Below are 22302 nucleotides of genomic sequence, written 5' to 3' on the forward strand. Positions count from 1 at the left end.
ATATGTTTTACAGATGATATTGTGTTCTAAGTTATGTGATGGAATAAGAATTGATTGAATATAATTATTAAATAAATGTCTACTTATTTATATCGATTGCGAACATAATATAAAAAAGTTCTTGTGCATGTTCTTACTTTCTTATTGTTATTAAAAATGCCTCCATTTAAATATTCAATATTTTGTTACAACATGAACTTCCAACGTCAGTTGTTCAAATTTCACAAAAGTTACAGAAGCAACTATACATAAATAATTTATGTATCCTCCGTGCTAATGTAGCGGCACAAAGAAGTCGAAAGGAAACTAATTGGAGCAAGCGCAAATGAAAAAAATAAAATCGTAATATGTAGATTCGTATAATTACATTAAGTTGTTGAATCAAGTAAAATAAATTATGTGAGGTGAATGAATCATTTGAATTAGTAGAGGTTTAAGAAAGTTTAATATTGAATTCAGAAGTGAAAAAAATAAGTTAATATAGTCCGACTTCGATTAGTGAAGATTTGTTATTGTTAGATTTGAAAATTTTAAAAAGTAATTGACCAAAATAAATTTGTATAATGTTAGTACACAAAACTATTTGTTTATAATAATTATTATTATTTCCTTTATAAAGTCAGGTCTCTTTTTGTTCAGTTTATTTTTATCATTGTGCGAGTTTCAAACAGTCCAGTATATTGGCGGAATCAATTAGCAGGATTATATGAGGCTTTGCTGTAATATTAAGTTAGTTTTGCAATCATAAATTAGATTTAACTATTTGATATGGTTTATGTCTTATTTGGAGGTGGAAACAATCTTTATAAGTATTAGTATTTTGATACTTCATTTAAACTTTACTTGATATAACATTGGTGTATAAATAAATTTCAATTTTATAAATATTTTTACTGTAATCTTCTGTTATGTTTTGTTTCGAAATTTGTTTTAAAAAGTTATTGAAGAATCGTAAAAGGGCTTTACTTTTATTAATCTTCTATGATTTATATTGTATCAACTCATGTTTAATTATTTTAAAAACATTATAATAACAGCTACAAAATAATGATAAAGATGTGTATCAGCTGTAAAGTTGTAGATAATATTTAGATTTTTTTTTTACTTTTATTATTCATTCACAACCTGCCAACATCTCTGGCTATAAGTTGATTTTTTTTTAGAATTTAAGTAAAGCTATTGAATTTTACTTTTTTTGTTAATTGGTATATTTCATTTAATAGTTGAAGTGTTCTTCATAAGCTTCGCTTGTTGTTGGTTTGATGTTGTATGTTTGATCATAGTATTCATATTTGCTTAAAATTAATTAAATATTTTGACTCATATGAATATTTTTACTTTTCAAAAGTTATTTATATAATATAATTGTCAATCAAATTTTCTTATTGTTTTTAAAGAAATGTGATAGTAAGATCTAAACACTATATCAGTTTGAGTTAGCTAGTTATTTCCTTTTTTTTTTTTCACAATCTGTTCATCAATTTGAAAATTGAGTAAATATAAGATCGCGGTTGACATTAAATGGATAATCTTTCCCGGTGGATAGTTACCATTATGTTGATTTGATTTTTAATTTGTTGTTTGGCTGTCGTCTTGTAGGTTAACTTCAGTAGTATATTGATGCTCTGCGATTCCACTATTTCATTTGTTGCTATCCTTAACACTGTCATTGTCCATCGACTTGGCTGAAGGTACATATGCTGAACCTTATTCATTTGACTGTCTATCTGTGATGAACGATGGCCCTATTGCTGTAAAAGTGAAAAGTCATCAACGATCATGTAACATTCTGAATTTTGTTAAGTATCTAATATTAATAATACAATTTATATAAGAGTATTAAACATAATATATTTTATTTTAGTATCTGGGCGGAAAGACTTAGGTCGATAGCCTTTTGGTTGCATTATAACTAATAAAGATTATTATTATACTTTATTTAATATCGAATAATCACTGTATAATAAATAAATTTAGATATTTTATCTAAGAGTTTTATGAAATGAAGGCTGAAGTTTAGTATGTATCTACTATAATAACATTTACTCAACACTAAAATTCCTTAGACATATAAAGAAATCATATTATAAAGCATGTCCTATTATTAGATCCGCTATTTATAAGTTTCCGAACGTCGGTGACTGCCTTTTCAGTGGCATTCGAGTGCTCGAAAAAAAAAACTCGAGGTGTAAAATTGATGAATGAAAATACTTGCTTTATTCTATTTTGTTCTTAGGTTATTCATAGAGCGAGAGCAGAAAAAGAGAAATTCACGCTGCAAGAAAAGCGTAATAAAATGATCATTACATGGTTAGTTAGTGTATATTTCTTCTCTCTGTATACGTATTTTTTTATATCGTTGAAATTGCCTCGAATAATTAAAACGCTTATAATTAAATTAAAAACTATTTCTGCCATATGCTTCTGCTTTCAAATGCCATTAATTACACCTACTTCTGTATACAGCTTCCAAATGAAGAAACTGTGTTTACCGGAGATCGCGTTAGACTTACTTCGTTACGCTTTATTTACTTAGGGTTGGTCGCTCTCCTGCTCTAAAATTAACATTCCAATAAAACTAAGAACGAAATTTCGTTTTTTTTTTCTTCGTTCGTCTGTATTCTTTTCTTGTCGCATGGCACTCTGAGAGATGCTTTGGCGACGACCAAAGTGGATAACAGTAAGTCTTCTATTCCTGGTCTTTATTCTTAACTTTATAAATATAGCGCCGTTTCAGTTGCGCAGTCTTCTTCGGTCGATGGAGGTGAATCTAAACCGGAAGTTGCGTCAACGTTATTAATTAATTGATTTAGTGAAATTCGTTGCATCCATTAATTAGCGTTCGTGAAATCAAGTGAAACTTTTAGTCTTACGCAAATTGTTTGCCTAATGTATTAGTTTCTTGGTAATATTAATATATGTGCATTAATTTAAGAATAATTTTTAAATAATATTTTTTTTTATAAAGTATAATTCCATGCCCAATATTAGCAATTTATATATTAACAAAAGAATATAATAGGTTCTTATTTTTTTTTCTTAATTTTTATTAAAACTATCTAAATTACCGGTATTTGTTCTCAAATTTACCGGTAATTTTGCTAATGATATTGGCTGGTAAAAACGGTTAAACTATAATAGAAGTCCTAGTATTAATACATATAAATTTTCAACAAAAATATAATCTAAAATTGGCATTAGAAATAATTATGTAATAGTAGTAGATTGCATTTGCAATCAATAATGTTAGCATATCAAAATCGTATTCCTTTAATTCTAAAATTAGCATTAGAATTAATGAACTAATTGCAGTTTACATTTGCAATCAATAATATTCACTTATCAAACAGTTTGCTAAGATCTTGCACGTTGTTCCAAGTTTACCGACGATAAATCTTAAATAACTTTATGAAAATTGTACTGTTAGATATATTGTACTATTCTATTTCCGTCGATACTGATTAGCATAGGAAATGCAGCAGCAGCAAACAGCGTCGCTATCATTTAAAAAAATAATATATAAGTTTAAACTTGTTGCGATCGCATGGAAAGTACAAATAATTTAGCGCTTTCAGATTTGAAAAAAAGTGCATTTTTCTTTCGACCTTTTCCATTTTATTTTATTACCAGCGTAGAAATAAAATTCTGGCGTTTCTTATTCGTCCAGGGCCGAGTTTTTTTCGTTCCAGTGTGGACAAAAATGTACATTATTGACGACATGCTTAGGACCATAGCATTCAGCGCAGAAAAAGTAAAAATATAAAGGGGAACAACATGCCTTGCATAAATTACTGAAAAAAATCGATCGAAAGGTAAAACAAGGTAATGTATGAGTACAATGTTGCGGGTGCGAAATGTTTTCCTGAAACAAAGATCATATATATATATAAGATGCATTCCCTTGCCTCTATCTCTTAGTGTTCAATTATTTTCCTCCGTTCTTTTTATCCAAATGAAATCTGACGTGCCCTACTGGCTAGGGCTGAGGCATTTATCGGCCGTTTGAATCTCCGACATAATTCATATATATTACCGCTCATGCATGCGCTCCGATATTGTATGCCGCGGAATTTAAGTCAAGAACAAATTCAAAAATACATGTGTTTGACATTGATTTTTGCCGGCCGCAATTACGACGCTCTCACTCTCCCATGTCCGACTAACAACTTTTCCACCTTCATCCGCGAATTATTCAATCAGGATTCGTCCAATTATAATATTTTCCAAATTTAAGCGCCCCCATCTTACTGAACGTAAACGAACAGAACGTAGGGGGAACGGTATGAATCGACATTGAACTTTGCGACGACGGTTGGGAAGTGTTTGCGGTAATTGGCGAGGAAAGAAACCAATAAAGAATATTATATCTGATCACGAACTGGACTAAAAGTTTTGAGAAATTTCATTGTGCCGTTTCAATTATCATGGACTTCATTAATACATTAAACTTCGATCAAAATCACACCTGTTATCACGATAATATGTCTAAAGCAATTATATAAATCATGTCCCCCCCAAGATCAAGATTTACTAAATTAATTAAGCATTTTACACATTAATTACATATTTGTAAAACAGGCTCAGATTAATTATTCCTTTCATCAAATTATTGATTATTATATTGTAAAGTTTATATTTCAATTTTATTAAATAACTAAACATTGATTTTTACAATATTTAAATGTAGAGATTTTGCAATTAATAAATACTGTATCATATTTTTTCTGATTTACACAAAATTATTATATGTTTCTTATGTCGTAATAATTTTATTTACAATCTCATCCATTTAAAACATTCCTGGTGAATATTTACCATTATTAGGATTATGATTATGATTAATAATAATTTACTTAAATCTATCTTATATCTCTAATGGTTTATAACAATTAAGCCATTTTGTTGTTTTAATGTTATCAAACATGTTAATAGCCATTAGCCATTAGTATAAGATTCCAGACTATATGAAGATAGATGCTATTAAACATTGTTATTGTATCTTCAAATATATTCTTGATGAACTACGGTACCCTGATAACATTTATTAGGCTTTTTCATTGAAATCTTTGGATAATTTGTATATTCGATTAATGCGGATTGAGGATAAGTGAAGATAAAATTATATCGATTCCTTTAAAAAAAATATTGTAAGTACAGTAGACCTCGTTTATTGCTTTAGATGCGTTCCTGAAGACAGTGCTAAACGAAACATTTAGCAAATAGGGAAACGGGAACATGCGTCCAAAATTAAACAAATTGCACTTGAATTTTAAGTTGTATTTATAGTAATTTGCATTATAAAATAACACAAACATTTGCACACAGAAATATTAAGTTAATTTTTGTGATGAAGGTTATATGTCGCTTCTTTTTTCTTTCATTAAGCAAACGTTGATAGAACGCGATCGCATCAAAAACTGCTCATCTTGTTTTTCCACTCTTGTCAAAATTTTGATCATTTTCTACAATTTGATCAACGATTTGGGTTATCATTTCTAAACTTTTTCTAAGAAAATCTGTAGCAAGTTATTTTGGTTCATTGTCTTCAGAATCACTATTCTTTAATTCCTTGTACTGTTACAATAAACGATATTATTATTATACTACTAATTAAAACTAATAATATTGTTTTTTTTTAATGTAAAATTTACAAAATTGTTAAATTTTCTATGGATAGTTTTTTTTATGTTAAATAAGGTCATAAGACACAATGTTCATGTTTCACAAATGCGAACACGCAAATTGCTAGTAATTTAAATCATATGATGTTAAGAGCAATTTTACTGCAATGATGTTACGGATTAAGGAGGTAATGAATCTCGGCTGTCCGCTTCCCGTGTATTTAATCCCGTGGTTGTCATTATTGTTGTTGTCTTACCAGTTTTATAACTAATTTTTAATCATATAAATTAGAAAATGGTTCCGGTAATCCGCGCATGAGGATAATATAGAATTCAGAGCCAGCGATGCTTGCACATGGGAAAAGAATATACCATCTATGCCATATCTGGAGCATATCATTCACTTTATTACTGCAACTTCTAGTGGTAGCACCATACACCGTTCTTGCGTAAAACGAGCAGAGGAGCAGTAAGAAAAAGTTAGTTAATGTACGGTATTTAATAATGCGACCTATATCGAATGCAGTTTTGAAACGAACGTGAATGTTTAATAATGATATTATATAAAAAAAAGAGTAATAATAACGCAAGCATGTAGGTTAAGTTTACGTGCGAATTATACTAGCATGACTTGTGCACTAAAAATATCCGCTCGCACTCGGCTCGGAAGTTTTTAATGCTGGAAATGCAATTAGTGAACCAATTTAAAGGTTGGGTTGGGCGTGAAAATGCTGATTTTTCGGTGATTTGTTTCAGGTGTGGCGGATTCATGGAGACGCGGTGATACAGCGAGTGCAATTAACATGTGATTGAGTGATCGCGGCGAGATCGAGATGAGATCGCCCGACAGCAGATCGGGCTACAGACCGGGAAGGACCTTCGAAGAGGAACTCAACTTGAGGTATCTATCGCCTGGCGCCTTCACTGTTCTTTCGCCAGAAGACCATGGCAGTCCTCCAGATCCTCCACAGGCTCCACCACCTTATAGGTAATATTTATTAAATGTTTCTATAAAAATATATTTTCTATTTCCAAAAAGTATTTCTAAACATGTCGGATATTATTATTTGATTGTTTTATTTAGTAACTTTTCATGAAAAGTTCTTTTCATAAGCCATAAATGATACAATTATTAAAAAATATTGTAGTTGTTGGAAACCACTATGACTACAGGTGGTTTAAAACAAATATGTCTATGTCCTTCGATAGATATTTCGTTTACACTAACACCCCGAGTTACGTAACACTCCAGTCGAGACTCAGGTTAGGTAAAGGTTTATGGAACACATTACTTACTATGGATGTTACTATATGTACTGAGAATTTATATCTCAGAAAAAGTAATATCGTGTCATGCAAAAGTGGTATCCCCAGCTCAGGGGAGCTTTCAAATTGGGAGCTCTCCGGACGGCCTATAACAATTGACACGGCAAAGATAATGCTGTAGTGAGCGAAAATCGACATTTTACACTGCGTGTCGTATGTAACAGTTTAAAAACATCCCGATGCTGAAGGCTACGTTTATCGTTCTAATATGTAGGTTCCATATGAACGTATGCTTGTTTATGATTAGCTTATTCCAAAAAGTAGCAACAACTTTTCTCCAGAAGTTGATTACTAGTTATGAAAAATAGATACTCCAGAAAAGTTTATGCTTCCTTGATATCACCATCACGGTGGAATTTCAAGGGTGTTGTTTATGCATAATAATGTTGGGTATTTTTTTTATATTTCATGTAATAAGTGAATATTCGAGTATAATTATCATCATAGTAGTCATAATATAACACATTTTAGAAATTATAGTTTATAAATATTAAAAGACAATGTTTTGTTCAACGTGGGTTATTTTTCAGGCTATGTGAACTTCAAACAGATTGCACTACATTAATATTTGTGTACAATTTAATAAGAACTATTCCCACTGTAATATTGCTTAATAGTTGAGTGTAATTGTCATGAATTTGTTTTTCTCGACGTAAGTTTTTATAAATATTGTATAATAAATTTTTCAATATATTTATTTTTGTTTTGATACAACATGAATAATTTATTTTATGTTAATTTTTATATTAGTTATTGTTTTTAAGTAATTGTTTGGCATATTTGCTTTCTTTAGACAATTAAGATAATATTTACTAAATTATAATTTTTATCTATATTTGTTTACTACTCATAAACTGAAAATTGAAATATAAGTTATGTAATCTTCTTTTAAACTAAGAAATATTATCAAAACTGATATAAAAATTTAAAATTTTATAAATAATGTTTAGTTTACAATATTAATAATCTAATTTATATAATTAAGTATCGAATACTATGTTTATTTTTTCAAATATTAACCAAATTTGATATTTTAGTAAATTGCGTACTTGTCAAAACCAAATCGCATAGTTTTATTGGAAATGTTGCATTAAACGAAATGCGCTATTTCATTATTTGCAAATATACATTTAAATTACGAGTTTTTTTTATGATTTTATGATTACAGATTTAGTCCAACTCAGAGGAGGAGGAAAAACCAAGCTTTCTCTATTATAGCGGAGCCTTTGCTCTCGCCGAGGTCGAGAAGTCCTTCGCCAACATCAGGGCGCGTGTCGCCGTTCCGAGGTCGAGGCTTCAACCCCGTCGGTTCGCGGCATATTTCGCCAGCTCCTTCACCTCCACCAGAGGACAAAAGAATACGCAACGCGGATGGCTCTTCTCCGAGAAGGTCGCAAATACCGCAACTGAAGAAGCGCAGTAATTCCATCATCTTGACGGAGGACAGCGACAGTTCGCCAGTGCGAAAACCAGGCGGTTCGTTGAAAACCCAATTAAGCAAGAGTCTAAACAACATCGGGCCCAGAAATGTTTCATTCAAACCGCCGCCGAGTCCACGCAGGTTTCCCACCCTTTACAACAAGGGTCAGCCAATTAGCAGGCTGTCTCCGATCATCGGCAGCTCTCCAGAACCCAGTTCCGATTCCAAATGTCAGTCTTCCCCTTCTAGGATACCAAAGTGTCGCAGCACTCCACCTAGTAGGATTCAGTCGCCGACTAGGGACCTGTCGCCCAACTACAGGCGCCCGGCCACCAGGGCAAACTCTAGGAACGGCTCAAGGAATGCCAGTCCATCGCCGAAGCCTCCGTTCACGCCCACCAGGATCCCGACTAAGAACTACAAGAACGTTCAAGCTAAAGTTAACAGTTACAATGCCAAATCCACTAAAGCCAAAGTGCCTCCTAAACCTACCGATGCAGCCAAGACTAAAACGAAAAGTGGTAATAGTAACAGTAAACTAGAGCGGACCGATAGTGTTAATTATAATAATACTAATAATAATAAATCAGTGTCAAAACGCAATTCGTACAACAGTAACAACAACATCAACAGAACAGGCAGCAGCAATAATAATACAAACAAAACTAATAATAATAGTAATAGTAGCGGTAGTAACAGCAGTAACAACAACAGTAATTCTACTAAGAATGTTGCCGGTTCTGCTGTGAAGCGGACGAGCAGCGTGAAAAATTTGAAGAGAGAGGACAAGGACAATAGCAATGGCAAAGCCGCTGGTAATGTGACTGAAAGCAATGGAAAATCATCAACGGAGATGGAGACTAGCGATGGCAACAGTGCGAAGCCGATGGTGGCAAAATCGCACAGTCGGGAAAACGTGCTGAAAAAGGTTGAGAGCGCGGCAAAACTAACCGACATGCTTCCATCCGCCACGACCATGGTGTCCACCACGACGACGACGGTGACCCAACCTCTGAAGATCGAATTGGATGCACCTCTGATCATGGAGGTCGAAACGGACAGACCGAAGCCGAAAGAAACCCCGATGTATATGGACGAAGGTAGGGTGTTGAGTGCTAAGAGCGTCTCGAGCGCAATAGAAAGAATGAACGATACTGTTCTAGATTCGCAAACCCTTCTGAAGGACCATAACTTATCCAAGCTGTCGCCGGCTGCAAATGCAATTATATCGTTATCCGGCAACGAGAACGCGACGGCGGCCAACAACAATCTGCGATCCTCCGACAAAAGTGCACTGCCCCAAGTGGAGATCGTCAAGGCTGCCAATTCCGTGGGCAATCGGGACGCTGTGCACGGCTCTGCTGCTGCGAACCACAACATGAACAACAACAATAATAACAATATTAATCATAAAGCGGCGGAGGCGAATAGCGCGAAGAACAACATCAACAAACTCATCTCGCCCGATGACAGTTTTGGTGCTAAAGTGAATAGTTACGAAAAAAGTGCTAATGATCGGATCAAAGAAGCTAGGACTATGGTGGCTGCTGACGTGAAACCGATTCGAATCACTGTACAAGGGAAGCCCAGTGATATTGAGGTGCAGAGCGGAAACGTTCGCTTTCCAGCGAATGTCACCAATGGAATAACTTCAGGTTCTAGGTGAGTTTTATTGAGTCAAATATTAAAATGTAGAACTTAATGCAAATACTGAAACATTAATTTATAATAATAATAATCAACCACATCATTGTTTAAAATTTGATAAAAAACAAATTAAACAAACAAAACACGTCATTGTTACGTGACAAAAATATAACAAACATTGACGTCGAGTTTTGCAGTTACAATTTTAGAATAAAGTATTAATATAAATATTTTACCTTATATGATATACTTCTCGAGTGCATGTAATTATGAAATGTATTCACCAAAATGACAAGTAGTAACAATATTTGTTTCATTTTCAAATGAAAGATTGTTATATGTTAACAAAATAATGCAGTATGCATCGATACAATTGAATAAAAACATTTAGAGACGTTTAAATTAAAAAAAAAGATAGTAATTAATAATTGTGTGTTATCTAATAAGTTATATCTATGAAGTTATTAGACAACAAACTTAAAACCAGGCGCATCCACCATTTTTAGTTTGAAGATATGGATTATTTTAACAATTTCATAAATAATTATTTATTAATATTTATAAAATTGTTGCTATAATTATAAAGTAACAGATATCTAAAACTTACAATAATATGATTTATTGTAACAAAGAATTATATTAATAAATACAACATACATAAATGTATGAAATAAAAAAACATATAAATCATTATATCTTTCCAATCTTCTAACCTTATTTAATTACAATATATACTTAATAATTCATTAAATAAACGTAGCTACTCATTTTCGAAGAAGCTATTGCTTTGTAGCTTCATATGATTTTTAAAACCCATCAACATTAGAATAAACTGATGATAGAGACAAAAAATATATATATACATTATATTATTTCTTAGAATAATATTAAGTAAAAAAGAATCTAAATTACATAGTGAAGAAATCAGGATCAGATAATATTGAAAGTTGTTGAAAAGTACTGCCTATATATTGAAATTAGTTTGCCCTTAGACGCAATAACAATAGTGTTTATGAGGGCGATAAAACCGTGACGAATCGCCGATGGTTTTGTAACAACTTCTCGATTTCTTCAAATTTAATAATAATATCAATTCTTGGATATTTTCCTTCTCTGCCTTTCTTTCTTTTTTCTCCAAGCTTATGACTCTCTGATCCGGATGATGTGAGTCATTTTAGTGTACAAAATGCCTTTAAATATTCAGAGCCTTAGGCACGTGAACGGTCAGTGATTGTTGTGATATCAGGATTGAGGGGTCACGCCATGCCCTCCAACGCTATGTTCTCACAACATAAAAAAAGATGCACCAAAAAACAAACCCTTCTACTTTTGCACGTTTATATCAAAATAGATTACTTGGATTCAAGGTGGAAATTAGGAAGAGGATATAAAAAGTATTACTTTTCGTGGATATAAACGTGCATTTTGTTCGAATTTTTTTTTTTTAATTATACGACTACATTATCTATGTTAAAAATAGAATTTTATGTAGATCAATTTTAGATTTTTAATTAAATTTTGAATCAATAATCATTACAACAGTTTTACTGAGAATTATAAGATTTGTTATAGTTATATACATATATCAAATATTTTACTAATTCTAGATCTATTTTAGAAATTAGTTGTAATATGGATATTACAACAGTCATACATATAAAAACCATTACAAAGGTCTCAAAAAAATAGATAATAATATTAATTTATTGGCTCGATTAAAAAAAAAAGAATTAATTCAAAATAATCAATAGATAATGAAGAAATAAAATATCAAAATTTGTCTCGTTTTTACATACGAAATTATCATATTTTTCAAGTGCTCTGGATCGGCCAAAAATCGCTTCGCGTTTGACTCCACCACGAATGCCATTTGGTAATAACTATTTGTTATCTTTTGTTATAAAATTGTTATGACAAAATCAATGCACTATCTAATTTTTTAATGATTGATATTATGATATAATAAGAATTAAAAGAATACTTTTAGATAATCTAAATGTTTTCTGACGATTAACTTGGGGTAATGAGATGATTTTTAGAAGAAGAAAAAATAGTAAAAACAATAATTACAAGTCAATTTCTCTACGTTTCTCCACCTACATTTGTATAACTATCTCAATATTTGTATTTTTACAAATTATTATATTTGTTATCTATTTTCAATTCGTTTTTTGTGATTATTATATTTATGAAAATCGTGTAAGTAGTCCTGTATTATATAAAAAAATAATATTTTTCTATGTTATTTACGATTGCTGTTCTTTTTATATCCAATGAAAGTGTGCCAGTATCATAGAAATACAAAATGTAATATATACACCCAGTTATGCCTCTGGTTGTGCGCCTGGGCCACCTGGTCGATTAACCCAAATACACCTAAATATAGCGAAATTATGAAGCGTATTCAAATTGGTTTACGTACGTTTTTTTCTTCTTCTTTTTGTTCTCTCTCTTCTTCCACAGCTGCTTTTCTAATTACGGTCGTCGCATCCGCAAAAACCGCGCAGCAAATACTGGCCAGTCCCGTTTTGCAAATCGATTGCTGCTTTAATCTTGCAGCTTTGTATTCGCCTTTTCCCCGCGTTTGTTCTTCCTTTATCTAAGAATTGGATTACGTCCAACCCATGAATATTCAGCATCAGACCGTTATGTATATATTCTTGAAAGGTATAAACTATGAGAACTATCCAAGGTTCAACTCGGCTATACGCTTATTTTATGTTATAAACATATATCAAACTTTGACCTTTTATTTCGGGCAAAAAACAATAGTATTTCGTTTATTTAATTGAACATCAGGATATGCGGCACAGTTGAAACACAAATAAAAAGCATTTAAATTGTTCTGTTGGTAATGTTTTCTAGAAAGCTTTTAAAAAAAACTTAAGTTTTTCAGTCAATTACTATTAGAAATGCTGTAAATAATTGCTTATACGATATGCATTGACAATGTTGCAAATAAAAACAGATTGTACTTTAGAAATGTAATAAAATGTAGAAAAAAATATTGTATCTATCAGAACTGATATAAATTTTATAATGCAATATAATTATTGTCCTTTAATATCTTGTAATTGCTACATCTTAGCTACAATTCATAAGGTGTGTCAAAAATATACTAATTTCAATTAATTTTGTACCGGCTTACGTAACCGTAAATGTTTATCGTTCTAGCTTCGGTTTCGGTTCATTTCCAGTTAAAATTAAAATTTAAAGTCTTAAAAAAATAATTGAAATTAGTTAAATTAAAAATTGGTATAAATTTTAGTACCAGCTCAAAGTTTTTTTTTATCACAACATAAAAATTTGAAAAAGTTCCGTAGATAACGAATTCAGACGAAAATGTATCTCTCTTTCCAGCGTCATATTTTTTATACCGTTTTAGGATTAAAATGAAATGTCTAGAATTGTGATATTTTTACATGGAGCATTGTAACATATGCGATTAATGAAGTAATTTAATGAAAAAAAAATTGAACCATAATTCTATTTAGTTTCAGTTTCAATTTTACGTTCCGATTATAGTTAAAAATTCCGGTTAATTTCGGTTCGACTCGGTGCTTAAAGTATCTGCTTAAAGTATAGTTGGTATCCATGGTAATAAACATGGTACTATCTAGATGGCTAGATCAACAAAAAAAACATTGATTTTATTTTAAAAAATCCTTTATGTATAATATCTAAACACAAAAAAAAAAAAAATAGCGTTTTTTTTTAAAGCAATTATTTTCTACGCACAATATATGTTACCATTTTTTACAAATCCACCTGATTCTAGATTGACATCGTAAGTGATTAACAAATCTTTGTTAAACTTGTCCAGTATTTTCAAATTGTATACTCTCATGGAGTGAATATTACCTGTACTTTATCTAATTTGATCTAAATAAATAATGCCGTACAATTTAACTTGTAATCTCCAATTGAATTATTTTTTGGCTAGATGATTATTGTAACAGTTTCCATGTGTTTTTCATAGTTAGGTCCAACATATAGGTAAAAAGTACCCACCAGAATATCTTGTCATTAATTGCAATACAATGAGTGTTCATAGACTGATCAAATAGAACAACTCCTGCCATTGTCTTGTTAAAGTTTTTGAACAGTGGGCAAAAATGGGCTAAGAACGCATCTTATACGATAATCGAGGTATGACAATTCATACAGTGTTCACTAAACAGAGATGCAACAAAATTAATGTGTTTTGCACTCAGTAAATGACCCATTTGATTCTCTAATTTCAATGACTATTCATTATGTATTACATTAAAAATAAACACTGCAACCTCTACCTACCATTACATTTCTTGGAAATGACGAAAAATTAAAAAATATTTAAAAATATTTACGTCATAAACGTAATTAGAAGAAAAATGAAATCAATAGTAATAAACCGTGTGCTGCATTTTTCCTGTTATTTAGCCTCATTTTTTTTCTTTATTAAAAAAATACACGTATTTTAATTGCACCGACGCATTATTCCTTCTTTGGAAAAAGGAAAAAAACAAATGCCTACTGCATCCTTTGGTTTGCAAGCAAACAATTCAGTTGGTATTGGCCAACTGTTGAATGGATGGCATTCCGCGAAACATTCGCAGCGAAATGAATTGGAAGTGTCCTCGACTCAGTTCCACTGATGTGACGCAAAATGAGTGGGTGGTGTGCAATTTAAAAAGAGGTTGTTGAACAAAGTGAATAATAATGGTCGGTAGTGTGGGGGAGTTTCCATCGATTAGCTCGACTATCGCGAAACTACTTTTAGGCCTCGTAATTTCATCATTCCGTAAATATCTGACTGATCGTTATAAAGTAAAACTTTGATGTTTTGCTGTAGAACTTAACTTGTAGCGATATAAGATAAGATAATTAGGTTCAATTGTAAAAATGTAAACTCAAGTGACATTTATTGAAAGTCATTAAATACCAATACATATGGCGTTTAAATATCATTAATAATAGGTATTTAAAACAATGTCCATTCAATATTTCACTGCATGTGTATTTCAAAGAGATTATGTTTTCTGAAAATTTTGTTACATTATAGTCATTATTTTTTATTTGGCGACATTGTATATATACAACAAACTATACATGCAGTATTTTCAGTATTTAATACTTTTTTTTATCGAGAAAAAAATCGCAAAGAAAAGATTGATTGAATGATAAAAATTGTTCTTTGGTTTTCAAAACGCAGGTTGAGAACTTTTATTTTCTCATAAAACTAGAATGTTCTGGGAGCATAGAATTTTGAACATGTCTGAAGGTTATTGAACAAAACTTCTGACTTTTGATTGGAAATAATAAAAGAATAATAAAAGAACTATATGACTTCCCACGTGGATTGAAATAAAAATCGTTATTTCTTTGTGTCAAATTTAATATTATTATAAATAATATAATAAAATTCATATTAATAAAGACGTCCTCCGGAATTACTTAACGCATTCATACTTGGCCAATACTAAATAAAGGTACCAAATTTCATCGAAATCGTTCAATACATTCAAAAGATACGAATAATAAAATTATCAATCATTTCTTAACGAATGTTTTATTTAAGCTGGTTTATTGTTTGTAGTTTATTCTGGAAAACCATCCCCCTATAATAATATCCTTTAAATTGGGAGAACTGGGAGGAAAAGCGAAATCTGAATTTATCGAAATAATTCGGTCACCGAATTTATTGGCGTATCTGAATCCCGTGTTAATTTTTCCATATAAAATTCAGTTTCAATATTGGTGTTAGCGATGTTCTGGAAATGCCCAACTGAGAAGCACGTCGATGAGTATACACTCTGCCGTACAGCCACCACAACTTCTTCATTGCAAATAGTACGATGAACATTTCATCGTTGATGATTACATACTGACTCCGTTCCTAAAAACGGCTGATTAAGTTTCTAATCATGTTTGCACTGGGAGCTGTTCGTATATTAAAATGCGGTATTTTTTGTGCGTTGTAACCATACATCGTCAGTTCTTGCACTGAGTATGTAGCCATTATAAAATTTAATAAAATTCTTTATAATCTACAACAAAAATAAATTAAATTATTACTTGGCAAATATTATGTAAATTTATATATGATACCTACAACTTAACTTTATACAGATATTTTCAACTAAGCAAAAATAAATATCTTATGTTTATTTTAAATTACTTTTATAAACGCACTTTTGTTTATGAAACGAGCATTGAGATAATCTCGCGATCGTATTAGAATTTCCATAATTCCAATGACGCATTTATTTTCAACATTATTTTGCAATGATTACAAATTGCATATGTTTACAAAGGAATATGCAAAGTCTTTACTTGAATCATTCGCGATTTTTCGCATTGTTTTAAATTAAATGTTCTAAAAGACTTATATACAAGAAAATAATATTTTATATTATACAAATACAATATACAAATAACTATTAAATTTATAAAATAGAAGAGTTTTAATAAGTTCATGGGATGGGAAACAACAACTTTATGGCAATATTTGACTTTATTTATCAACATAGTCTCCTTCAAGAGTGATATATTCATTCCAACGCTTCTCCAACATTTCATTACCATTCTTGTAGAACGATTAATCTTTGGCCTGAAAATACGCTTCAGTTTTGGCAATCACTTCTTTATTGGAGCCAAATATCTTTCTCTTGAGCATTATTTATAGGTCTGGGAGCCAGATCTGGAGAATACGGTGAATGGGGAAGCAATTCAAAGTGCAATTCGGTGTATTGTCTTGGAGAAAGAGCATTTTTTTCTTTTTCATTTGTGGTAGTTTTTATTGCAATTTCTTCCTTTAAATGCACCAATTATTATTATTGTTATATAAGTTATAAGTTATTGATGATTTTTCCTTTCTCATGGTAATCAACGAATAAAATTTCGTGCGCGTCCCAAAATACGGAGGCCAAAACCTTACCAGCGGACATTTGCGCTTTGAACGGCTTTCATCGTTTGTCCACTCAGTTGACGACTGATTTGACTCTGGAGTGTAGTGGTGGATCCATGTTCCATCCATTGTTACATACCGCATGAAAAAAACATTTTTATTTCGCTTGAACAACTACAAACAGCGATCGAAATCATCAACTCGTTGTTTTTGGTCCACTGTGCGCAAACGTGGTACCCATTTCGAACAGATCTTTCTCATGAGCAAATGTTCATGTAAAATGGTGAATACACTTCCTCCTGCTATCTTCAGGATGTCAGCTATCTCACGCAACTACAATTTACGATTGGCCAAACCCATTTTGTGCACTTTTATACGTATTTAATGTTCATATTAGTTCAGTTATATACAATTATGTGCAGCATCATGTTAGTAATATAAATTTCATGTTTTGAAAACGAAATTTCAATGTTTCAATCAATAAGACTTTTCCTGGCACATTATTTCAATTGAAAAAATCGTTCAACCATATCTCCCAATGTCAACTTGTTATCCAAAATCAAAAATATTCCTTCCTAAATTTATTTTTGACGAACTTCATTTTTGGAGATCAACGAAATAATTGTCTAACTCGTCGGATTTTAGTTATAATTGGAAAAATATCATCATGTGTAACATCACTTTCCATTTTAGAGTAAAAAAAAAATACTGAAATTTGCCTGTAAAACCGATTAACAACTAGAAATATTTACTTATTCAATTTTGTTGTTGTGTTAAACATTTAGTTTAATGTACTATAAACTAGAAACTAGATATATAAGCACAGTCATAAAAAAAGAACAGTAAGAGACACTAATTTAGCCATTATACCAATCACAGAACGGGTAATGAACATTTCTCGTATGAATTAATGGATGTATTTTGAATTACAAAAATATATTTAAATAGCTTTTTAAATATCAATAAAACTTAGTAATAAAGATTTTTAAATAGCCGATTCGAGTAATTAAAGTAAAAAATATTTATTTTTTGAGACGTTAAATATTGTAAAGAGCTATATTATACGTTTCACCCTGTATAATGAGTAACATGAGGTTAAACTATTAAATGTCTCGTGACCGGTCGCTTGCGAAAACTTATTATATTTTATTGTGGGATATTCGGTTCAGCAATTAAGCAACATTTTATGGCGTATTTAATTGTAGCGAGTTATTATCTTCCGCGTTTAACTCGTGTGCCTCGAATCCTTTATTTCTGCGTTTAGTTTATTATTGATGTTAGAATGCTTGGGTTTTTGATGAAATTGCCGATGGCAATTACCGGCTTTAGTAAAGAGGATCATCCTTGAAAGTTTAATAACGATTCGAATGCAAAGTTAGGGTGCAGCAGTGGGCTTTATCTTTAACCATCCTCAAACTATGCCCATTACATTAATGCAATCCGCAATATTTTCGCAGGAAAGCAACTATTGTAAGTGGTGGATGAAATCGAAATGCTCGCCCCGGCATTCACATCACCTAACCCAAGTACTAATGCGAATCCGATAAAATGTAATTTCGGGAATACAAGATTAATGGAAATGCACCTAATTGATTTCTATTATTAGAATATCTTTTATTAAATCTTATATTTCAATAATTTGCATTTATTTTTTGTATTTTTTTAACATTATATCTTAAGAAATTATATATTTATTATTATTTTTAGTTACTACAGTTCTTTGATTTGGTTTTGTATCCAGTATATTTTGTAGTTCCATAATTATACTAGTATTGTTCTTAGAAAACAATGATTAAAATTAAGATATGCAATAATGTTTAATCGATGAAATATGTTTACTTTAATCTACTTATAATCTACCACAGAAGTTTGATAATTAAATTTAATGTTTTCTCAGCGATAATGAGAGATGCAATAAAAAAAATATAGTAATTGGCCGAGACCCTACATCCTGTAATATCCATATTCGAGCAATTTACATAAAATTATTATTTTGGTAATAAAAGCAACTATAATAATCTGTACAGATTCAGAAAAATTGTACTGTTAGAAAAATTATGCAAAATATAAATACAAACGTTTAATAATATTTCGAGTATAAAATAAATATCAATAAACTTACATTTTTAGTTAACATTATTTTATTAAATTATCGATTTATTGCGCACAAATTGACGTATTCATGGATTAAGTTTAATGGGTCTTAATTATTCCAATATATAAATTGAGGTATTGACGTATTATCATTAAATTACATTTTATTGCATTAAATGTATTTATTTGAAAGTTTTAACTTGAATAAATTATCCAATCAATCAATCAATATTGGCGTGATGGCCATTAGATTTCAGAGATTCGCGAAATTATCCTGTTTCATTTAAACCAGTGTCTGCCAAACTGTGTACCACAAAAGATTTATAAATAATGTTGGATCAGAAAATTTAATGAATTTAATTGGCATTTTTATTTGGTGTGCCGCGAAATATGCAGTGAGCTAAAACGGTATGACTTTTGGGTTACCTTGTAAAAGTTTGGTTCATAATATTTTTTAATATATAATAAAATATCCTGTAACTGGATTAAAAAATACAAATTAAATAGATACTTTTCCAGGCGCATCCACCAAAATAGTTGTTTACCACATATTGTGCATGTATATTATATTCATACTATAAGATATAATTATAGTAATCACAATTTACAGTTCAATATAATAAATCTCTTGATTTTTTTTTTTGGAACGCTAAATAGATCCGATAACCCTGACACACTTCGTCAGTTTACTCTAGTTCTTGTTACAAACAAGCGTTTTGAGGTAAGGTAGGTTAAGGGAGAAATAAAGAAAGAACGGCAAATGGGAAAAAAGAGAAGTATAGCATAATGTGTAAATCTAGTCGCGAACCCCGGGCTGAGTGGGTGGTCAAGGAGGTCTTACCTCCTCGAAAGGGTCAGATCGCGTGCCACAAAGTGCGGACCGACCATCGAGTGGAAAATGGCGTGTTCTCGGTAGCCAGTGGCGTAGCGAGCTCCAAAAACTACCCGAAGGACCGCAAAACTCATTCGGACTACATCTACGCATGTTCGTCGGACGGGACTCGCAAATTATTGCGACTTCGAAATTCCTTCAGTGACCACCGCGGTACGCTCATGGTGGAAAACAACCATAAATCTCTTATAAAATATAGAACCGCATTAAAGCACGACCCGATCGGTGGTCAAAGAGGGACACAACACTCGAGAGCCTTTCGCAACCGCCGACGGACCGCCGCGACAAAACTCATACGCTTATTCCAATCGATTCGATTGGTTTGTTATACCTACAGAAAGAACGAATCTTCCGTTCACAAAAAGTGCACAAGTGAGAAAAAAAAAAACGAAAAACCGAATCGAAAAGTTTGTCGCCTTGCTTTTAGCAAAATCGATAATCGCTCCGAAACGAACAAAGGGAGGAAGGAAACCGGCTAACTGCGCTAACCGCATGATTTGTATGTAAATATCGAAAGCTTTAATTTTAAGAGAAAAGTTAACAAAAACAGTCCACAAATGAAAATAAAAACGGGCAAAACAAAAATGACATTCATTTACGTGATGCCTCTCAATGAAAACGACGATCTTTATTATGACAGGGTTATCGAGAACGGGTATAAAATCGATGAAACCGATCGATTAGCATTTTTTGATTTACGGTTACAATTTTATGATTTCAGCAGTGTTCCGCCACAGAATGGAAACCAGCAACCGGAGCCATCTAAAACCAAGTGCCAGATGTTCATGGAGAAGCTGGCTTGCGCTAGATGCAAATCAAAAACGGATGAAATCAACGAAACCGACGACAAAACCAAGAAGGGTTGTTTCAGTTGCCTGAAGAAAAAGAAGAAGGAGGTGGAGGAAATCATTATAACGGATACGGAAGGCACCATCAAGAAATCTTTGACGGTCATGGATAGATTGAAGTGTTGTCGCAGCAACAAGATTGGAGATGAAGTTACAACCGGGTGTTGCGGTAGGAAAAAGCGGAAAGACAGCTGGGCCAATAGAAGAGACAGTATCTTAAGCGAACCAACTCCAATCACCAGAAGGTATTTTTTTTGACTTAATTTTCTTTAATAACTGCAATACAAATTCGAGAAAAATAGGACGTGCTGAAATTTGCAAACCGATGCAAAAGTTAAAATACAATTAAAAATGATAATACCTTTAAATAATTACAAAACTTCATATCAATAGAATAAGATAGTAAAATAAACCTTTATCTTTAAAAAATAAAACATATACTCGTATAATAAACTACAGGTTCAATTGGTAAAGCGTTGCGTGGTAATTATTGTTAATTGTTTGTTTGCAGAGATAAATGCAAGAACTTCTTCAGAGCCGTATTCTGCTGCTGCGGTTGCACCTGCTGCAAAAGAGCGTCGAAGGTCGAGGATGATGCCAGTCGTCGAGCATCGATGTTGAGCAAAAAGAAAAGCTTAACCCCGACGGTTCTGCCGCCCGAGGTATGCCGTTATCCGATTAAGAGTGGAGAAAAAAAACAATTATTTTCCGTGACCTTGGCGAGGGAAATAAGTGTTTCCCGAGCACGCGAACCGATGCAAAAAAATATTCTAACCGTTTCTTCTATTCCAGGAACCCAAATCCAAACTGGACAGCAGCCTGGTGGAATACACGTCGACGATGAAGGCCGCCATTCCAGTTCTTCCAATAGCACTCGCATACTTCTGCCTGTTCTTCAACATTTTCACACCGGGCATCGGTATTCCTTACATATTTTTTTTTTCAATAATGACTATATTGACTTTCATTAATTTCAGGGACCTTCTTCAGTGGTTTGTTCTGCCTCTGCATAGGCATACCTAGGTTCTCGCAGCGAGACGGCGCAAGGCCCCGATTCGGATCTTTCATCATAAACACTATAATTGGCTGCGGTCAACTTTTCACCGTCCTCTTTTGTCTCGTGGGTTGGGGTTGGTCCATCTGGTGGGGCGTCATCATGCTTAAGGTTGCCAGTAAGTTATACATTTAATAATGCAAATGTTAGCCATTATAATCCGCAAATGTTTCAGAAAAACACAGGAAGCTGAAGAAACTGGAGAAGAGGTTGGAAGAGCAACAGGAAAAGACTGCGACAGGTAATCAATCTAGGATAGACGTAGAGAAAGGGCGGTCGTGAGGTTCGCACAACGAGGAATTTTTGCTACTTGTACAGGACTACTCTTGAACTATTCCATTAAGATAAACTTAATAGATATATCTTCCAAGAACTACTACATTTCTAAGATTTTCCGCATCACAAATTCATTCATTATTTCATCAGGTTTCTATAAGTATCGGTTGATTTAAATTATATTATTTTCAAACAGATCTACGAGGATATATTGGAATGTTTCCGAAAAATTCAT

The 22302-nt window shown here is 32.1% G+C and overlaps 1 protein-coding gene across 3 annotated transcripts in view; it reads left to right on the forward strand.

The window, feature by feature from the left end:
* The window catches only part of LOC108568372 (protein stum-like), a 30435-nt gene extending 8133 nt beyond the window's left edge, over positions 1-22302 (forward strand). Inside the window, exons 2-9 of one of the 3 annotated variants that reach the window (XM_017929432.1) lie at positions 6378-6609; positions 8116-9467; positions 9531-10029; positions 20611-20982; positions 21249-21399; positions 21530-21656; positions 21715-21909; positions 21967-22302. In XM_017929432.1, the coding sequence (XP_017784921.1) occupies positions 6455-6609; positions 8116-9467; positions 9531-10029; positions 20611-20982; positions 21249-21399; positions 21530-21656; positions 21715-21909; positions 21967-22073 (2958 nt within the window). In that variant the 5' untranslated portion in view covers positions 6378-6454 and the 3' untranslated portion in view covers positions 22074-22302. Of the gene's footprint in view, positions 1-6377; positions 6610-8115; positions 10030-20610; positions 20983-21248; positions 21400-21529; positions 21657-21714; positions 21910-21966 lie in introns of all 3 variants that reach the window. The other 2 variants (XM_017929430.1, XM_017929431.1) reach the window with 2 other exon arrangements.

This window comes from Nicrophorus vespilloides, unplaced genomic scaffold, assembly GCF_001412225.1.
Source record: "Nicrophorus vespilloides isolate i.1.1-1 unplaced genomic scaffold, Nicve_v1.0, whole genome shotgun sequence".
Taxonomy (NCBI): domain Eukaryota; kingdom Metazoa; phylum Arthropoda; class Insecta; order Coleoptera; family Silphidae; genus Nicrophorus; species Nicrophorus vespilloides.